The 17,896-nt window shown below is 51.1% G+C and overlaps 1 protein-coding gene across 1 annotated transcript; it reads left to right on the top strand.

Annotated features, from left to right (window-relative positions):
- Positions 1-4,548: 4,548 nt before the first annotated feature.
- CHRNA2 (cholinergic receptor nicotinic alpha 2 subunit) lies at positions 4,549-17,223 on the top strand. The gene is made up of 6 exons (XM_049632411.1): positions 4,549-4,790; positions 6,003-6,154; positions 6,538-6,582; positions 10,063-10,172; positions 14,150-15,164; positions 16,367-17,223. The coding sequence occupies exons 1-6, from the start codon at positions 4,682-4,684 to the stop codon at positions 16,490-16,492; spliced, it is 1,557 nt and encodes a 518-aa protein (XP_049488368.1). The 5' UTR covers positions 4,549-4,681; the 3' UTR covers positions 16,493-17,223.
- The last annotated feature ends 673 nt before the right edge of the window (positions 17,224-17,896 follow it).

The raw sequence follows: 17,896 nt of genomic DNA on the forward strand, positions 1-17,896 counted from the left end.
GTTCAGTGCTACGATTTATTTCCTGTTCTCTCTTTTATCTCAGCCCTAAGGTGATTCCCATGAACATGGCTGATTTTGGGGGGATGAGTTTTGAGTATTTATTACCAGTTTTTTCCCAAGTATTTCTTTTTTAATTGTTGCAAAATATACATAATTTACTGTTTTAACCATTTTTAAGTGTATAGATCAGTGGCATCAAGTACATTCACAGTGCTGTGCAGCCATCACCACGGTCCATCTCCAGAACTTTGCGTCTTCCCCAACTGAAAGTCTGTCCCCATTAAACACTAACTCTCCCCTCCCCCCTCTTCCCAGCCCCTGGTGGCAGTCCCCATTCTGACTCTATGAATTTGATTACTCTAGGTAGTCAGATCATTGCATTATACAATATTTGTCCTAAGGCTGTTTGGCTTATGTCACTTAGCACACTGTCTTCAGGGTTCTTCTCTGTCCATAGACGTATCAGATTTTTTTTTTCCTTTTTAAGGTTAAGTAATATGGCACTGTATGTGCCATAAACACCACACTTGTTTATCTATTTGTCCACATTTTGGATTGCTTCCAGCTTTTTTCACAGTTGACTTTGACAACTTGCGCTCCATTCAGATGGAAGAATGGAGTCTTTATTTATTTATTTTTTAATGTTTTTATTTATTTTTGAGACAGAGAGAGACAGAGCATGAGCAGGGAAGGGGCAGAGAGAGAGGGAGACACAGAATTGGAAGCAGGATCCAGGCTACGAGCCATCAGCACAGAGCCCGATGCGGGGCTTGAACTCACAGACTGTGAGATCATGACCTGAGCCGAAGTCGGACGCTCAACCGACTGAGCCACCCAGGTGCCCCAAGAATGGAGTCTTTAATCGACACCTACTTGGGGGATGAAAGCAGCTCCCCCCACACCCGGCCACGAGTTGTGGGGGAGGGCATGTAAAACACCCAGCAGATGTCACTACCCAATTAAAAATACTTTATAATATTTAGTAGCTAATACATCCTTATGGTAGGAAATTTGGAAAATATAGCAACGTGTCAAAAAGAAGTAAAAATTGCCTCTAATTTCTGCACCCAGAGATAACACAGATGATGTGTATGTACAGAGAAAAAAAGACTAGAAAAGAGCAATTCGGTTGTCTGAGTCCCCTGGAGCTTCTATAACAAAAATCCCACAGACTGGGTGGCATAAATAAACAAGGGACATTTATCTCTCGGAGTTCTGGAGGCTGGAAAGTCCAAGATCAAGGTGCTGGCAGATTTGGTGGCTGATAGGAGCCTGCTTCCTGGTTCAGAGATGATGCCTTCTCACTGAGTCCTCTCATGGCCGAGGGGAGAGGGAGCACTCTTCGATCTCTTTGCTAAGAACACTGATTCTATTCATGAGGGCTCCACCCTCGTGACTTAATCACCTCTCAAAGATCCCCTCCCCCACCTCCTAACACCATCACCCTGGGGGTCAGGGCTTCAAGCTATGAATATAGTGGGGGAAGGGGACACAAACATTCAGTCTATAGTATTGGTAACAATAACTTTCTCCGGGAATTAATTAGCTGTGCTTTCTTCTGCCTGGGTCTGCTGTAGGGAAGCCTCCAGGAGGCTGACCTCTGTACCTGCAAGGGCCTGAGCCCCCAGACCCAGCCGCTGAAGTTCATCTGTGCCTCAGGAGCTATATATAGACGCACAGGCTGGGGCAGGCATCACGCAAACATTATGCATGATGTGTAGTGAGATGTTAGTTCATGTATATATAAAGCTGCGCTCCCATTACAGAACTCCTAATAATTAGGCTCCAGAATTTGTGGTTTGGACAGAAGCAGCTCCAGAAGGAGTCTGTGTTGGGGGAGCTATCTATGGAAGAAGCTTCCCATTTTCCCATTGACAGGATCCCTTGCTTCACCCCACTTGGATCATGGAGCCCCCCACCCCTCCCCCTGTCCCACCAGGAGAGCTGTGCGCTGTTCTCTTGATACTCATTAGATGTTTCAGAGAAGCCACCTTCTGGGGGCTTCCAGCTTTTTCCACCTGCCCTCTGGGGTTTTGGCGGGGGGCAGGAAGGATCCAAGAACTGAGCGGGGTAGGACTGCTCAGTGAGGAAACCTGGGGCAAGGGTGAGTTGCAGTGTGGCATGAGGGTAAGGGTGGCTGGTGGTCAGGGGCCATATTCTCCTGAGGGAACAGGAGATAAATGTCATTGTCAATTTCTAATAAGTCTTTGAATTGAAACCCAAGAAAATCAATACAGGAGCACCTTCTCTGCCCAAACACATTCTGGAAAAGCAGATTATAATACATATATTTCAGAACTGCCAGCACACTGAAATTCACATGAAACCCCTCCCACACGCTCTCTCCCTCCAAGCTGACACAAGCCATCAACGCGGGAGGCTGTGGGCTCTTTGTGTCCCCATGACCCCATGCATCCACTTCTCCTACCCAGCCCCCTGCACTTCTCAGGCGCTGTGGTGGTCATGATCCCTCGTGCTCCCTCCCTGCACCCGTCCTGAGGGGTAGGCAGGCAGAGACTGTGCTATCCTTGCACCAGATAATCCCAGAAGGCTTGAGTGCCCTGCCCAAGTCCTGAGTCAGGAGTGTGGTGGCCAGGATTCAGAGCCACATTCGCGAACTCCAGGAGAGCAGGCAGGGTGGGGGGACAGGCTTGAGGAGAGGTGGGACATCAATGATGGAAGCGCTGCTCCAAGAGTAGGGGCAGAGTCGCCTGGCAGATGAGAATGGAACACACAGGAGAAGATGAACCCGGGGGCTGCATTTTAAAATCCCTTTCACTCATGTTCTTTTTTCTTTTTAAATTGCAGTAAAATATACATGACACAAAATTTACCATTAGTACCATTCAAAATGTTGTGTAGACATCACCGGTATCGAGTTCTAGAACATTCTCATCATCCCAAAGGGAAACCCCATGCTCGCTATCTGCACTGTGTCCCAAGGACACAGCTGGTGCCGGACAGAGTTGGCATTTGACACAAGCAGACTGTGCCTGAACAGTAGACATCCTTATTCTGCCAATAAGAAGCGTGGTTGAAGAAGAAGAAGAAGAAGAAGAAGAAGAAGAAAGTGCTAATTTGAATATGTAAACTTTTTAGGGTAATATTGAATTTTTCCAGTAACAAACGTTTTAAGTCACATACTATATATATTAACACATTAACTTAAAAATACAGCTTTTCCCCAACTCCCTCTGTTGTGAAATATTTAACACTTCACTCACATCTTTGACATCAGTGTCCTTGTCACCACTGGAATCATTTTTTTAACATTTATTTATTTATTTTGAGAGAGAGACAGAAAGAGAGAGAGAGGGAATTCCAAACAGGCTCCACACTGTCAGCTCAGAGACTGACTTAGGGCTCGATCTTACAAACCTTGAGATCATGACCTGAGCCGAAATCAAGAGTCAGACGCTTAACCAACTGAGCCACTCAGGTGCCCCTGAACCATGTTGTGAATCAGAGATCCACATTCTAGCCTATATTATTGTCCCTACAGTCTAAAGAGACTTGGCTATTTTTTATTAATACAGAAAATGTTTATTTCTTTAATAACAGCTTTTTGACATATAATTAACATATCATAAAATTCATCCTTTTAAAATGTACAGTTTGGGGGTGCCTAGGTGGCTCAGTGGGTTAAGCATCCCATCTTGATATTGGCTCAGGTCATGATTTCACGGTTGGTAAATTGAGCCCCATGTCGGACTCTGGGCTGACAGCCTGGAGCCTGCTTGGGATTCTCTCTCTACTCTCTTTCTGCCCCTCCCCTGCTCACACGTGCATGCTTGCACACGTGCTCTCTCAAAAATAAATAAATATTTAAAATATGCATTTTGGTGAATTGTAATACATTCACAGAGCGGAACAACAGACACCGCTAAGTACTTGTAGAACATTTTGACCATCCCCCAAAGAAACCCTGTACCCTTAGCGGTCACTCCCTCTTCTCCTTTCCCCTCCAGCCCCCCACCAAAGCAGCTAATCTGCTCTCTGTGTCCACAGATGTACCCATTCTGGATATTTCATATATGTAGGGTCACATCACACGTAGTTTTGTGTGTCTGGCATCTTTTACTTCGCATGTTTCCAAGGTCCATCCATGCTGTAGAAGGTCAGCACACCCTTCCACGGTACCAACATTCCACCCCTCGTGTATTTCTTTATCAGCTCATCGGCATTTGGGTGCTTCCATTTTGGCTATGGTGAACAGCACCCAAGTTCTTCCACTGACCACCTCTTGTGGCGTGATTATCTCCATTTTACAGGTGCAACACTGAGGCCAGAGCAGTGGGGACTCCAATCCCATCTTGTACCCACCCCCCCTCCGTCCAGCGCGTCAGGGTTTCTCTCAGGCCAGAGTCGCTGGTTGATGCCAGAGAGAGAAGAAGGTGTTAGATCCTCACTTAAGCCAGGGAGAGCCCGAGAGCCCTCTACTCGTGGGGAGGCCTGCGTGCTCACATTTTACAGCTCTGTGAAGTGTGAGGAACCCAGGTACACATACCCGTGTCAGGGATGCACAGCCCTAAGCCCCCTTCTGTGGCCTGCTCAGGTTCTATAGCGAGAAGGGCCGTGTGGCGTCCAGCAGAAGCTCTGCCGTGCCAGCAACTGGACCTTGTACTGGGGAAGCAGTTCTGAGCCTCAGCCCACAGCAAAGCCCTGGCCTGCCCTCCTTCTGATGTCCAGGGGAAACCAGACCACATCCTCTGAAGCCATGGGCCCTTCCCACTCTGCAGTCCTGTCCGCAATGAGGCTCAGTCTGTGGTGGCTCCTTCTGAGCCCAGCAGGTGAGTGGGTGTAATCACTAGGACATCATGTCACACCTGTAGGCTCCCGTGCCGCATGGAGGAGACTCCTGCAGGTGGGCTCCCGGCAGCTGCCAGCGCTGCAGGGGACTTGAGTAGCTCATCCCACAGCAGGAAGGTGGCAGGGCACTCGCGGCTTTCATGCTGGGAGCTGTGGCACCTCGAGCGTCCTGAAGGTCAGCGTTCCTCATCTGCAAAATGCCCCTCGTTCTGCGAACTGCCCCAGGCTGTCGTGAGGACCACGTGAGATGCAAGTCTGGGACGAGCCCCTGGGATACAGTGGGCACTCAGTACACGGCAACTGCTGTTACTGATGTGCTTTTCTGGATTTCAGCGCAGCATTCTTGGCTTGCTCGGGCGGCGGAACCTTGAAGAGTGAGGCTGTGTGCAGAGCGCGGTGAAAACAAACACGAGCGATTCCATCCACAATTTTGGGACACTTTGCCTGGCTGATAAGAAGGAGCAAATGCCAGTGGTTGGAGCAAAAATGGGGGAGATGCCTGAAGTAGCAGAGGATTTTGTGATTAGCATTAGCGGTTCGTTGACTGGTGCGTGGGAATGAAAGGCTCACTGTGATGGGTGAAGCCCTTCTCCCTGCAGCTCACGCCATGCCAACCAGGTGTCTCCCCCATATCGCTGTCCCTGGGGGCTCCTCAGTTCTAGGCTGCATGTTGTCTGTAGGTCTGACTTGTTCTCCATTCCTCTGTCTCTGCCTCCCTGTCCAGCACTTATTTCCATGCCTTCTTATCTAATAGTCACAGAGTAACTGACATTTCTTTAAGTTTATTTGTTTATCTTGAGGAGGCAGGGCAGAGAAGGAGAGAGAGAGACAGACAGACAGAGAGAGAGAATCCCAAGCAGGCTCTGTGCTCTCAGTGCAAAGCCCAACGTGGAGCTCACTCCCGCAAAGTGGGAGATCATGACCTGAGCTGAAATCAAGAGTCAGAGGTTTAACCATCTGAGCCACCTGGGTGCCCCTTTGGGCTCCCAGCCATGTGCTGGTTGCTTTGTTAAGTTCTACTTTACACTATTATGTTGAATCCTCAAAACAATGTTTTGAGCCCAGCTCTGGATAGAGTCCCCATTTTGCAGATGAGGAAACTGAGGTTCAGTGGTTCTGATTTGATGGGGGAGGGACCCAAGCACCCACCACCATGGACTCCTGGAGACCCCACTCTTCCTTCCTGTCCACAGGGTCAGCACAGCAAGCCTCTCATACCCAAGCCGAGGACCGACTCTTCAAACACCTCTTTAGGGGCTACAACCGCTGGGCACGGCCAGTACCCAACACCTCAGACGTGGTGATCGTGCGCTTTGGGCTGTCCATTGCCCAGCTCATCGATGTGGTGCGCCTGTCCCCCATACTTCTCCCTCTCGGGATCAGCCCCCAGACCACAAGTCCCTTTCCCGGGGTCCTTCCTCCCTACCCCCTACTCTCTCAGCCCTGCACCCCCTCTTGAGAGGGCAGTGATTGGCAGCAGTGGGTTTTCTAGGTGCCCTGCTTGTTCCACTAGACACAAAGTCAGAGGACCCAAGTGGCCCATGTGATCTTGAAGAATCTGAGTAAGGGTGGCAGTATCGGGAGGGAATGGTAAATTGGGCTGGGCTTGGGGTTGTCACATAAGAGGTTCCTCTGGTGAGTAGGGGGCCTGCATCGTCCCACCCCACTCTACCCTGTTTTGGGGGGCTGGTTCCATCACTGCCTGTTCTTATTCTCTCTACCGGTCAGGATGAGAAGAACCAAATGATGACCACCAATGTCTGGCTAAAGCAGGTGAGATTCTCTCCACTGGTTGGGGTGAGAATAAGGGAGGGAGGCCACGGACCCCAGACCCACCCAGGACTCTCTCACTCTCAGCGGGATTCTGAATTCATGTTTCACCCAAGAGTTACCACTTGGGACATTCCCAAAGCCAGCCGATTGCAGAATGCTCCTCGTAGGGGCTGTGCTCTGAGACTCCAAGTCCAGTACCTGAGAATGTCACCTACAAGAACCCAGTCACCCCCCTTTCTGGGAATGGGCATTTCCTACGTCCCGCCTATTGTTTGGAGATCAGTTTATTGAGTTGTCACTGAAAACCCAAAGGAGGTTTCATTCTGCCCCTTTTACAGCTGAGGAAAGCCTGAAGCTGAGTGCAACTCAGCTAGAAAAGGGGGGCCCAGGTGTGCTCAATTCGGAACCGCAGGCTCCTTCTGCGGGAGAATGCTGGGTGTTCCACGTCTATGTTGCCTAACAAACTACCCTGAAACTTAATGGCTCAAAGTAACAGTTGTCATATCTCATAGCTTTATGGCCAGGAGTTTGGGTGATGTCTTCTGCTTTGAGTGGCAACTACTGGTGATACTTGGTGCTGTTTAACCTGTGGTCTGCTCTGGAGGGTCTAAGAGCGCTTGACTCATGTCAGTTCCTTAGGAGGGGTGTCTGGAAGGCTCGGGAAGGTTCTGGAAGCTGGGTCCACAGGGCCCTTCTTTCTCTTCAGGCATAGTTAGGTTCTCTCCATGAGTTCTCTCCCGCAGGGGAGTTGGACGCCTCACCTGGTGGTTCAGACACCCCGGAGCCAGGGTCCCCAGAGTCAGGAGATGAAGCTGCTGGCTTCTTATGGTCTGAAAACTGGCCTGCATCCATCCTGGAAAAGAATGTGTGACCCTTTTTGATGTACCGTCCTTGGGGGCAGAACTTGGGGGGCACAGGCTTTATTAGAGCCTGAATATATTCCTTTCCTCTTCACCCCCTCGCGCTCTGCCTGGCCCCTCCCCAGGCCCCGAAGTGGAGATGGTGAGAGCACATGAGAAAGAGGACCTAGCCTTCTGTCTACTTTCCCCCCATACTCCATCTTTCTGCCCCATTGGTAACTTAACCATCTCCTATCTCAGAGGCTCGAACCCAGAAAACCACAACAATCAGAATTTTGATTGGCATTTCCATTTTGAGTCTTTTGAATGACTGCCTTACTTTCTGTAAGTGGCTAGTGGTGTCCTTCCTGTCTCCATAGGCCCTGGGGCGGTATGCTGGCCACTTAATTTATAGTTGAATGCTTAGGTTGGAGGTGTGGAGCAGGCCCCTCTGACAATGTTCACCTTGTGGCTGTCAGGGCCACACAGCTCATCTTTACAGATGTGCACACTGAGGCCCAGAATAGTAAGAGACTTGGGAAGCCACATAGTCCTGAAGTTCAGGGGGAGACCTAGAACCTGGGCTGCCGTAATTGTCCCCATGAGCCCGTCACCTTGGCTTCGGGAGCTGGGGTGGGAAGCAGAGGGAGGAGCACTGGAGCAGAAGTCAGGCCAACCAGCACCACCTCTGACCAGCCTTAGAACCTCACTTTCCTCATCTGTGAAATGGGGATAGTTTATATAAACCGTTGCCTGCATCGGCAACCAATTGCCAATTAATATAACCCATTGGTGTAGATGCCCTCCACGTGTTGGTTGAACCCAAAAGCTAGACAGATGATGGTCTAGGGACAAGGGGATAGGTTTCTGAAGATCGGTCCCTTTCAAAATTATTCAATGTCCTGAGAAATCCTGACAATTTTACGAACGTTTCAACCTTTCTTATTTTGTAAGTCTGGCTCCTCTGAGCACCTCAGCCTTCCCCTACAGGTGAGCAGTCAATACCACAGCTAGGTCAGTGTCTTCCCAAGCGTGGTTTGGGTACCAACGGCAGTGTTTTGTGAGATGATTTTACTTGCCTCGCTAATCTTTTGGTAATAGTCGTGTATTTATATTCTAGTGGATGTTTTCAAATGCTCTTGGTTTTCTAGTTACGTCAGTGACATAAAATTTCAATATTTATGTAAGTTTAAAAACGGCGAACCAATTTAAAGGGAAATACTAAGCACATGATGAGACAGGTGGTGCACATATATTGGAAAAAATTATGAAAATGGGGCTTGGAAGTTTGAGGTTGGGGAACCACTGAGCTAGACCAGTGCTTTTCCACTCATGCTCCTGCTTCCTGGAAATGCTTGTCTTTCCCTTCTCTCCTTCCTGGATTTCTACCCAAGTGGATGCTTTGTGTAAATGTCACATGACTATCCTTAGAGGGGAAAAGGCATCATTCATGAGACCCTTTGCAAGGGTGCATCACAGCGCTATTTTAGTGCAGATGTACAGAAGCAAAATGGTACCTGGAATGAGGGCAGGCTTGGAGGCCAGGGGAGGCCAGGATTCAAGCACCCTCCATACTTCCCTTTCCTCACCCTAACCCACAGGATTACTTGTGAAGATTAGAAAGAACCATCTAGAGGGCCTGTGACAAAAGTGGGTTTCTAAATGGTAGTAGTCATTATTTTAATTATGATAAGCCCTTGGAGGCAAAGGACAGCCTTGTGTGTCAACCCCAGTCATCATCTGTTGGGGGTGGTTGTTTCCTTCAGGTCCAGAAGAGATCTGGGAAGCCCTCCCAGAGATAGGACCAGACAGCTTTAGAGGGAGGAAGCATTGTTTTCATTGCTCAGAGACACGTTTACTGAGCATTCACCAGGGGTGTGGTGCTAGGGAGCCAGAGTGAGAAACAGATGTCCCTGGCTTCATAGAACTCACAGAGGCATTCAATAAACCCATACACAAATCTGCATTGCTCACCACTATGATCATGCCAAAGAGGGAAATTTCAGAGAGCGGGTAATGCTAACACGGTTTGGGGGGGAAAGATTCACTTGGATCAGCTGCTGGGAGCAAGGCTGGGGGCCCCCCCACATCCCCTTGCTGCTGGGACTCCCAGGGGGCGCTCTGAAGCACAGTCAGGAAGTCACTGCATAACCCTGGCAGGATGTGTTCACCTCTCTGGTCCTCAGTTTCCTTATCTATTAAAATGGGGAAATACTGCCACGTGCTCAGCATTCCCTGCCCGGCTATCTGGCTAAGGGTCTTCCCAGACAGAGGGTGTAAAAATACGTAAACTGTGGGGCGCTAATAAATGTTCTTATAAGTGAGTGAGGTGGCTCTCCAGGGTCTTCCTGCTAGGGAGGCAAAATGAGGACTAAAAGCGGGACTAGGGTGACCTATGGTCTTGGTGTGCTCATACTAGAGTTGGGGCAAAGCTGGGGGATGCTGATCTTAGGCTGGACTTCCGATCCCCAGCTCAGAGCCCTGGCCCAGCCTCCCAGACTTTTCCCTTCTGTGGGGCTAGGAGAGGCACTTGGGACGTTCCCGCCAGCTGCTGGGGCGTCCCCAGTCTGCCCTAGGTGTGCCCAGGTGGCTCCCTGGGCGGTGCCGGTGATGTAACTCCCTCCCCCCCTCCCATGCACAGGAGTGGAATGATTACAAGCTGCACTGGAACCCGGCCGATTTCGGCAACATCACATCCCTCCGGGTCCCTTCCGAGATGATCTGGATCCCTGACATTGTCCTCTACAACAAGTAGGAAGCCAGGGATCCTGGAGGCCCCTGGGAGGCCCCTGGGGTGGGGGGCGGGTAAAGTGAGGCTTGGCTGGGTTGGACGTGGGCGGTACCTTCTTGTGTCCCTGCTTCCTTGCTTTCCTCTCAACTCCTGCTTTGCTCATCCTTACCCCCTTCCCCTTCCTCTTGGTTCCATTATTTCTTTCCTTGTGTTCTCGCACTCAGACACCCAAACTTACTGAGTGAGCATCCACTCTAAATCGGTGCACGGTGCTGTGCTGGGTGGTGGTGGGGGACACAGATTTGCCAACATTGAGTAGTATTTGCAACATGTGGCTGGTGCAGGCTCTGAAAACAGTGGCTAGGAGTTGGCAGTTTGCAGGCTGACAGTACTGAACAGGCTGACAGTATGGAACAGGTAAGCAGCATCCCCTGGGGGGTGGGGGGTGGGGAACACCTTCCAGGGAGCAAACTCACTTGGTATGGGTATTTTTTAAAACTCGTATTATTGACAGTTGTCTTGTATTCAAGACCAAAAAGGAGCCGTCTTTGAGCATAATGCTGAGAAGCTAATAAAAGCCAAGGAGAGTCTAAAGACAGCACCAAGAACACCAACACAATTTTTTTTTTAGTGTTTTTAATTTTTATTTATTTCAAGAGATACAGAGAGAGGGAGCAGGGGAGGGGCAGAGAGAGAGAGAGGGAGAGAGAGAGAATCCCAAGCATGTTCCGCGCTGTCAGCGCAGAGCCCGATGCGGGGCTCGAACTCACCAAGGGTGAGATCATGACCCAAGCCAAAGTCAGATGCTCAGCTGACTGAGCCACCCAGGCGTCTCCACAATTTTTTTTTAAAGAAGGTATAGAGATCTATACTTCCATTTGTGTGTTTGCTGTCAGGTAATTCTTGATTTAGAAATCAAAACTTAAGGGGCACCTAGGTGGCTCAGTTGGTTGAGCGTCCGACTGGGCTCAGGTCATGATTTCACAGTTCGTGGGTTCGAGACCCCCGTCAGGCTCTGTGCTGACAGCTCAGAGCCTGCAGCCTGCTTTGGATTCTGTGTCTCCCTCTCTCTCTGCCCCTCCCCCACTTGTGTCTCTCTCTCTCTTTCAGAAATGAATAAACGTTAAAAAAAATTAAACAAAAACTGTTCTATAGAAATCAAAACATAAAAGCTGTTTGGCATTATGCTTGTCTAACAGTGTTTTCTAAAGTGGGGCTCTAAAGGGTGCTAGTTCTCAGAGATATAAATAGGTATGAAAAGTAGTCCTGTGGTCAAATAATTTTGGATAACATTGTATATCGTTAAGTCTCCTGTCCTGGCCCCAGTCTTTTGGAAAATGTTAGGACAAGACAGCATTTTATTTATTTATTTTTTTTTTTTCAACTTTTTTTTTTTTTATTTATTTTTGGGACAGAGAGAGACAGAGCATGAACGGGGGAGGGGCAGAGAGAGAGGGAGACACAGAATTGGAAACAGGCTCCAGGCTCCGAGCCATCGGCCCAGAGCCTGACGCGGGGCTCGAACTCACGGACCGCAAGATCGTGACCTGGCTGAAGTCGGAGGCTTAACCGACTGCGCCACCCAGGCGCCCCAGCATTTTAAATGTTAGAAGTTGCACAGCCAAGAAACCCCATGTAGCCTAGGATTTCCCTGTTCATTTGGCCTGAATTTGGAAAAGCTATTTTTAAACAATAAAACAAAGTGAGACAGATCCACTTTTGGAGTCTTGGTGTCTTCAGATAGGTCAAAGGGGAACGACAATGATTCCTTTACACCACCCATCCCTGGTCAGACCCAAAGCCCTGAACGTCTGGAAACACACATTCAGCACGGATTTCTGGAAGGTCTAACACTGCAGGTGCCTAGTGTTTGCTGTCACTGGACTCACGGACCCCTTTGTGCCCCAGAGCCGCCCCCTCCCGCCTCCCCTCGCACCCGCCGAGCCAGCACCCAGGATCCTTCGTGTCGCTGTTTCTGGCAGAAGTCAGGAGCAAAATCCTACACCTGATGTTTGGGATTGCCAATAAAGCTTTGGCCAGTGTTACTTGATTATAACAGGAAAGTCTTTTGATAGGATGAAAGTTCAAACCAAATTCTTGCAGACATTCAAAGAAAGGTCTCCTCCATGGAGGCATTCCACTCCAGGCGAAATCCTTCAGATCAAGGAAATTGCACTTTTCCTTCCTCAGAATGGGGCACATGTTGCCATCTAGTGGTAATTCTGCGTGGTGACAAAAAAATGCCTTAAAAAAAATTAAAGTTTGCCCTGATATTTGTTACTATCGAAGTTCCCGTTTCCAATCCCGTTTTTCCAATCTGTGGTCTGGAATTTCCCCATGGGAAAGAAGGTTGTCTTCCCGTGTGTTCTTCTGGTTCCCTTGCCTTATAGGGAATTGGAGGGAGAAGGAAGGCTCCTTAAATGCTGGGGTGTGGAGCCCACCGCACCGCCTGCCCCCTCTACCCCCCAGGGAATCAGGGACTCAGGCTATCAGGAAGCCCCCAGCGAACGGTCACTGTTCTTCCAGTGTTCCCTGAGCCTTTGTGGGTCCTTGGATGCTTAGCCCCATGACACCACAAACATCATCTCCCACCACCCCTTCTTTAAAAAAATATTTTTTAATGTTTATTTATTTTTGAGAGAAAGAGAGAGAGAGAGAGAGAACCAGCAGGGGAGGGGCAGAGAGAGAGGGAGACACAGAATCCAGGCTCCAGGCTCTGAGCTGCCAGCACAGAGCCCGACGTGGGTGGGTGCGGGGGTGGGGCTCGAACCCACGGACCCGTGAGATCATGAAAATCAGAAACGCAACCGACTACGCCACCCAGGCGCCCCTTCTACCACCCCTTCTTATGCCCTGCCCCCCAAACCTGAGCACACACTGAGTTCTGTCTTTCCCCTCTTCTTCCTCTGTTCCCAGCCCAGGCTCTGCTGGTAGGCTCTTCACCCCATCTCTCTGCCAATCCCACTACTTTCAGGGTGACCCTGCTCACTTGGGGAGGTCTTCCCACCCCTGCCCCCAATGTGTCTTGGGGAGCACTTGGACTGCCCTTGGAGTGCTGCTGCCAAACTGCCTCCTTTGTGGTGTAGGTGTGCAGGGCTGCCTCTCGTTTCCTCGAGGTTCCTGAAGGGCAGGCCCGTGTCCCACATCCCATCCCCCCCCACAGCTCCCGTGCAGCCCCTAGTGGATGAGGCCCAGGCAGAAACGCACTCCTTGATGGAGTCAAGGAGGTATCTTTCTACACCAGCAGAGGTGCTGGGTCTCTTCTGAGCAAGGAGCTAAGGATCCCAGGTGGAGAAGGCAATACCCCAGATGGCTTTGCTGACCATCTGCTGGGGGAGGAAATATACATAATCACTCTAACATACTAAATGAATACCAGCAGGCAATGAGACTATATGCCCCATGGGTTTATAAACATGTAAAAAATTACATACATGATCTGTATGTCAGTCAAACATATATGATGTACATAGCATCAGAATGTTAATGTGGTTATTTAAAAAATTCTCTTTTTAGATGTTTACTTATCTCGAGAAAGAGAGAGAGTGCACGCATGTGTGCGTGTGCTCTTGCACACTTGCAGGGGAGAGGCAGAGAGAGGGAAAGAGAGGGAGAGAGAGAATCCCACGAAGGCTCCATGCTGTCAGCTCAGAGCCCAACACGGGGCTCGATCTCAGGAACCGTGAGATCGTGACCTGAGCCAAGATCGAGAGTGGGACGCTTAACCGACTGAGCCACCCAGGCATCCCTAAAATTCTTGGTATTTTCCTATATTCCTCAAAATTCCTACTTTTGTAATTAAAAAGATAGCGTTTGAAAGACACTCCTTCAGGTCGCTCTGAATATGCGCGGGAAGAGTCTCACACGCTTGCGTAAATCCCCGCAACTTGGCCAGGTCCGGCTTTGTTCTCGGGGTCCCCTGCTGTTGGCTGTCTGGAGCAGCCTGGCTTGGGCAGGCAGGCTGTGCCGGGTCCTCCAGCTCCTCTCCTGTCTCCAGTGCAGATGGGGAGTTTGCGGTGACCCACATGACCAAGGCTCACCTCTTCTCCACGGGCACTGTGCACTGGGTGCCCCCCGCCATCTACAAGAGCTCCTGCAGCATCGACGTCACCTTCTTCCCCTTCGACCAGCAGAACTGCAAGATGAAGTTTGGCTCCTGGACGTACGACAAGGCCAAGATCGACCTGGAGCAGACAGAGCAGACGGTGGACCTGAAGGACTACTGGGAGAGCGGCGAGTGGGCCATCATCAATGCCACGGGCACCTACAACACCAAGAAGTACGACTGCTGCGCCGAGATCTATCCCGACGTCACCTACTACTTCGTCATCCGGCGCCTGCCCCTCTTCTACACCATCAACCTCATCATCCCCTGCCTGCTCATCTCCTGCCTCACGGTGCTTGTCTTCTACCTGCCCTCCGACTGTGGCGAGAAGATCACGCTCTGCATCTCCGTGCTGCTCTCGCTCACCGTCTTCCTCCTGCTCATCACGGACATCATCCCCTCCACCTCCCTGGTCATCCCGCTCATCGGCGAGTACCTGCTCTTCACCATGATCTTCGTCACGCTCTCCATCGTCATCACGGTCTTTGTACTAAATGTCCACCACCGCTCCCCCCGCACCCACACTATGCCCCACTGGGTGCGGGTGGCCTTTCTGGGCTGTGTGCCCCGGTGGCTTCTGATGAACCGGCCTGTGCCCCCTCTGGAGCCCCGTGACCCCCCAGATCTGAAGCCCAGCTCCTCTCATTACTGGCTGGAGACCAACGTGGATGCGGAGGAGAGAGAGGAGGAAAAGGAGGAGGAAGACAGATGGGGGTGGGCAGCTCACTTATCCCCCTCCATGGGTGTCCTCCGTGGCCACGGTGGTCTACATCAGGGGGCCTCAGGGCCCAGGGTGGAGGTCCAGTTGCAGGAGGGCGGGCTTCTGCTGTCACCTCGCATACAGAAGGCACTTGAAGGTGTGCACTATATTGCTGATCACCTGCGATCTGAGGATGCTGACTCTTCGGTGAGTGGGGGCCGGGAGAGGGGCTCTTCCCCTCGGTGATTCCACCAGCCTGGTAGGGAACCACCTCACCCCAAGGTGTTAGTTTGGGCCACCTGGTCTCCTTCATGAGGACCCACTTCCCTCAGTGTGGCCCTTGGGAGTCTGGACTAAACTGATAAAGAACTTCTAGCTAGCAGCTCTTAAGACACTAATTGGCAGGTGGCAGAACAGCAGCCAAGGATGCTCTGGTTAAGGCTCACTGGGGGACAGCAGGCCAGAGAAGGAGGGTCCTCAGATGCTGAAATTCCTGGTGCCATCCTCACACCAGCCTTTATCACCATTACCCTGTAGGTGGTGAGGCAAGGGGGCAGAGGGAGGTGGAGGGACTATCATCAGGAGATGATAAATCAGATAAATCAGGCTGCTGCTTTGTCAGCCTTCTTCCTCTGTCCTGATGGGTTTCCCCCCAGTTCTCTTTGTGGGCTCTGGGCATTTTGTGGAATTCACTATTCACCCACAAACCCTGAGGAACCTGGGTTGTACCAGGCGGGTTCCCCGTCTCGGTCCCTGCTGTGCCCAGTATTATTAGGTCAGCAGGCCACTGCTCAGAATCACAGATTTCTTATCAACCTAGGGAAGGATGAAAGGCCGGGAGGTTATTAGTGGGTGGCCTTGTTGAGTAGATAAGGAAAATTAATCATTATCTAATCTAGGAGCAGGTAGGAATCCAGAACTGTTTGCTTGGTCTTTGAGCACAAATTCCACATAGCCCCGCCCCCCCCATGGCCCCACCCCTTTCCCTGGGCCACACTTACCCTCGCTTACCTCCTCCTCTCCAACTCCTGCAGTGGATGGGGGAATTGGGTGGGAGGTGATGTCGGGGCAGCAAAGTCTTCACCATTTTGTAACTGCTGAGTGTTGACTTTAAATCACTGTAGGCCCCTGAGAAGACCCATGCCCCTTGGTGGTTGTAGAACCTCTAGCCTCCCTTAGCTGGAACTTGAGAGTCTATGGGAAGGCTCTGGGGTGAGGTCACAGGGGTGGGATAGGACAGGGATCACTAGGAGAGGCTTGTTTGAGTCTTGAGACAACATTAGCTCCCCAAGGTCTCAGTGGGGCCCCTGTTGCCCCCAGTGTCATCGCTACAGGGCTGTGAATGGGTGGGACACTTCCCCTCTCCCGAGGCCTGACCTCTGTCACAGTGAGTCCTTTTCTACCTGCAGGTGAAGGAAGACTGGAAGTATGTGGCCATGGTCATTGATAGGATATTCCTCTGGTTGTTTATCATCGTCTGCTTCCTGGGGACCATTGGACTCTTTCTCCCTCCATTCCTGGCTGGAATGATCTGATTTCCTGTTCCTTGTTTTGGCCCAAAGGCGGCACTGCTTGACCATCTTTAACCGCTGTCCCCTCTAGAGAACACCTTTGGGGTCAACACCATCTGCCTGCAGGTGCCTCTCTGTGGAGTGCCTACACTGGCCTAATCATCAAAGACTCCTTGGGTCAATTCACTTGACGTTACTGTATTATGTGCTGAGAATCTGCTGGGCACAGAGCCCTGCTTTGGATGCTGACGAGCTAGGAAATAAGGAACTTGCTTTGAAGAAGATTACAATATGGTGGTGACTGTGTGAAGCCACATAAGATTCTCTGGCAGGGGCCAGGAAGACACTAACAGGAGGTCCAAGCGGAGTGATCCAGCGGGGAGAGGCACAGACCTCAAAGGATGGGTGCATGGGGAAGAGGGGAGAGGGTGCTTCTGGGGGTGGAAAGGCTGTGAACAGCACTTTGGATTCAGGAATGAGCACGAAGTGTCTAGGAGAACGGGCAGGCTGAGATGAGGCTCCGGAGTGGGAGCAGTGGGAGGAGGTTGGAAAGGCAGGTTAGGGTGTCTTTGAACCATGTAGAAAAACAAGTTCACAGTCTGATCCTGCAGGTCTAACAGTAGGATGGTAAAGACTCTTCTGGAAGGAGAGAAAGGGGGAAGTGGGGCCACAGGTGGCGGTATAGGTTAGGGCCTCTAAGTGGTGGAGGGATGTGTGGTTGGATGCAGGTAGCTGGGCCATCCCACCTTCCTGGAAGCTCATTGGAACCCCTGGCTTCTCCTCACCTTTAGCCACACCCCCTGCTACAAACTGGCTCAGCACCAGCGGCCCCAAGACGTTTGGCAGTGCTGAGAGTCCCTGTCTTTGGGGGTGCCATCTGGCCTTGAATGCATGTTAACAAACCAGGAAGCTATCCTGAGCCATTCTTGACTAACTCAAGCTTGCAGCTTGCTCCCTCCACCCCTCTACAGGGCACGTGGTGCTCGGCGCTCGGGACCTTTGCTCCCAGTGACTGACGGGAACGAGCTGGATCGCTTTGCACCTCGAGACTGCTGTGTAAAGGCAGAAGCTGCAGGCCTGCTTCCCTTTCCCAGCCTGGCCTCCTGGTCCTTCCCGAAGCCCTGCAGTGGCTTCTGAGCTGCTCTGTGCAGCCATGGAACCCTCACACCTTGGGGATCCGGCAATCTGCACTCCTTGGCCATGTGCTGGAATCTGGAAGAGCTCCTGCCCCAGGATCAGGCCTCACCCCTGCCTGTCCAGCCCCTGGAGGGCAGAACCTCAGCCGCTGACAGATGCAGACGGACACTGGGCTCTCCAGACAGCCTGGGGACCCCGGAGAGGAGGCCGAGCAGGGCGAACTTCCAGCTTCCCTTTGGGCTCTGGGGTACCCTCCTTCCAAACCCCCACTCACCTCTCCCTGACAGACAC

Source organism: Panthera uncia, chromosome B1 (genome assembly GCF_023721935.1).
Source record: "Panthera uncia isolate 11264 chromosome B1, Puncia_PCG_1.0, whole genome shotgun sequence".
Classification (NCBI taxonomy): domain Eukaryota; kingdom Metazoa; phylum Chordata; class Mammalia; order Carnivora; family Felidae; genus Panthera; species Panthera uncia.

Coding starts and splice junctions, on each gene's coding strand:
- CHRNA2 (XM_049632411.1), top strand. CDS start 4,682: ATGTCCAGGGGAAACCAGACCACATCCTCTGAAGCCATGGGCCCTTCC. Junction 4,791..6,002: donor GCTCCTTCTGAGCCCAGCAG/GTGAGTGGGTGT, acceptor TCCTGTCCACAG/GGTCAGCACAGCAAGCCTCT. Junction 6,155..6,537: donor TTGCCCAGCTCATCGATGTG/GTGCGCCTGTCC, acceptor TCTACCGGTCAG/GATGAGAAGAACCAAATGAT.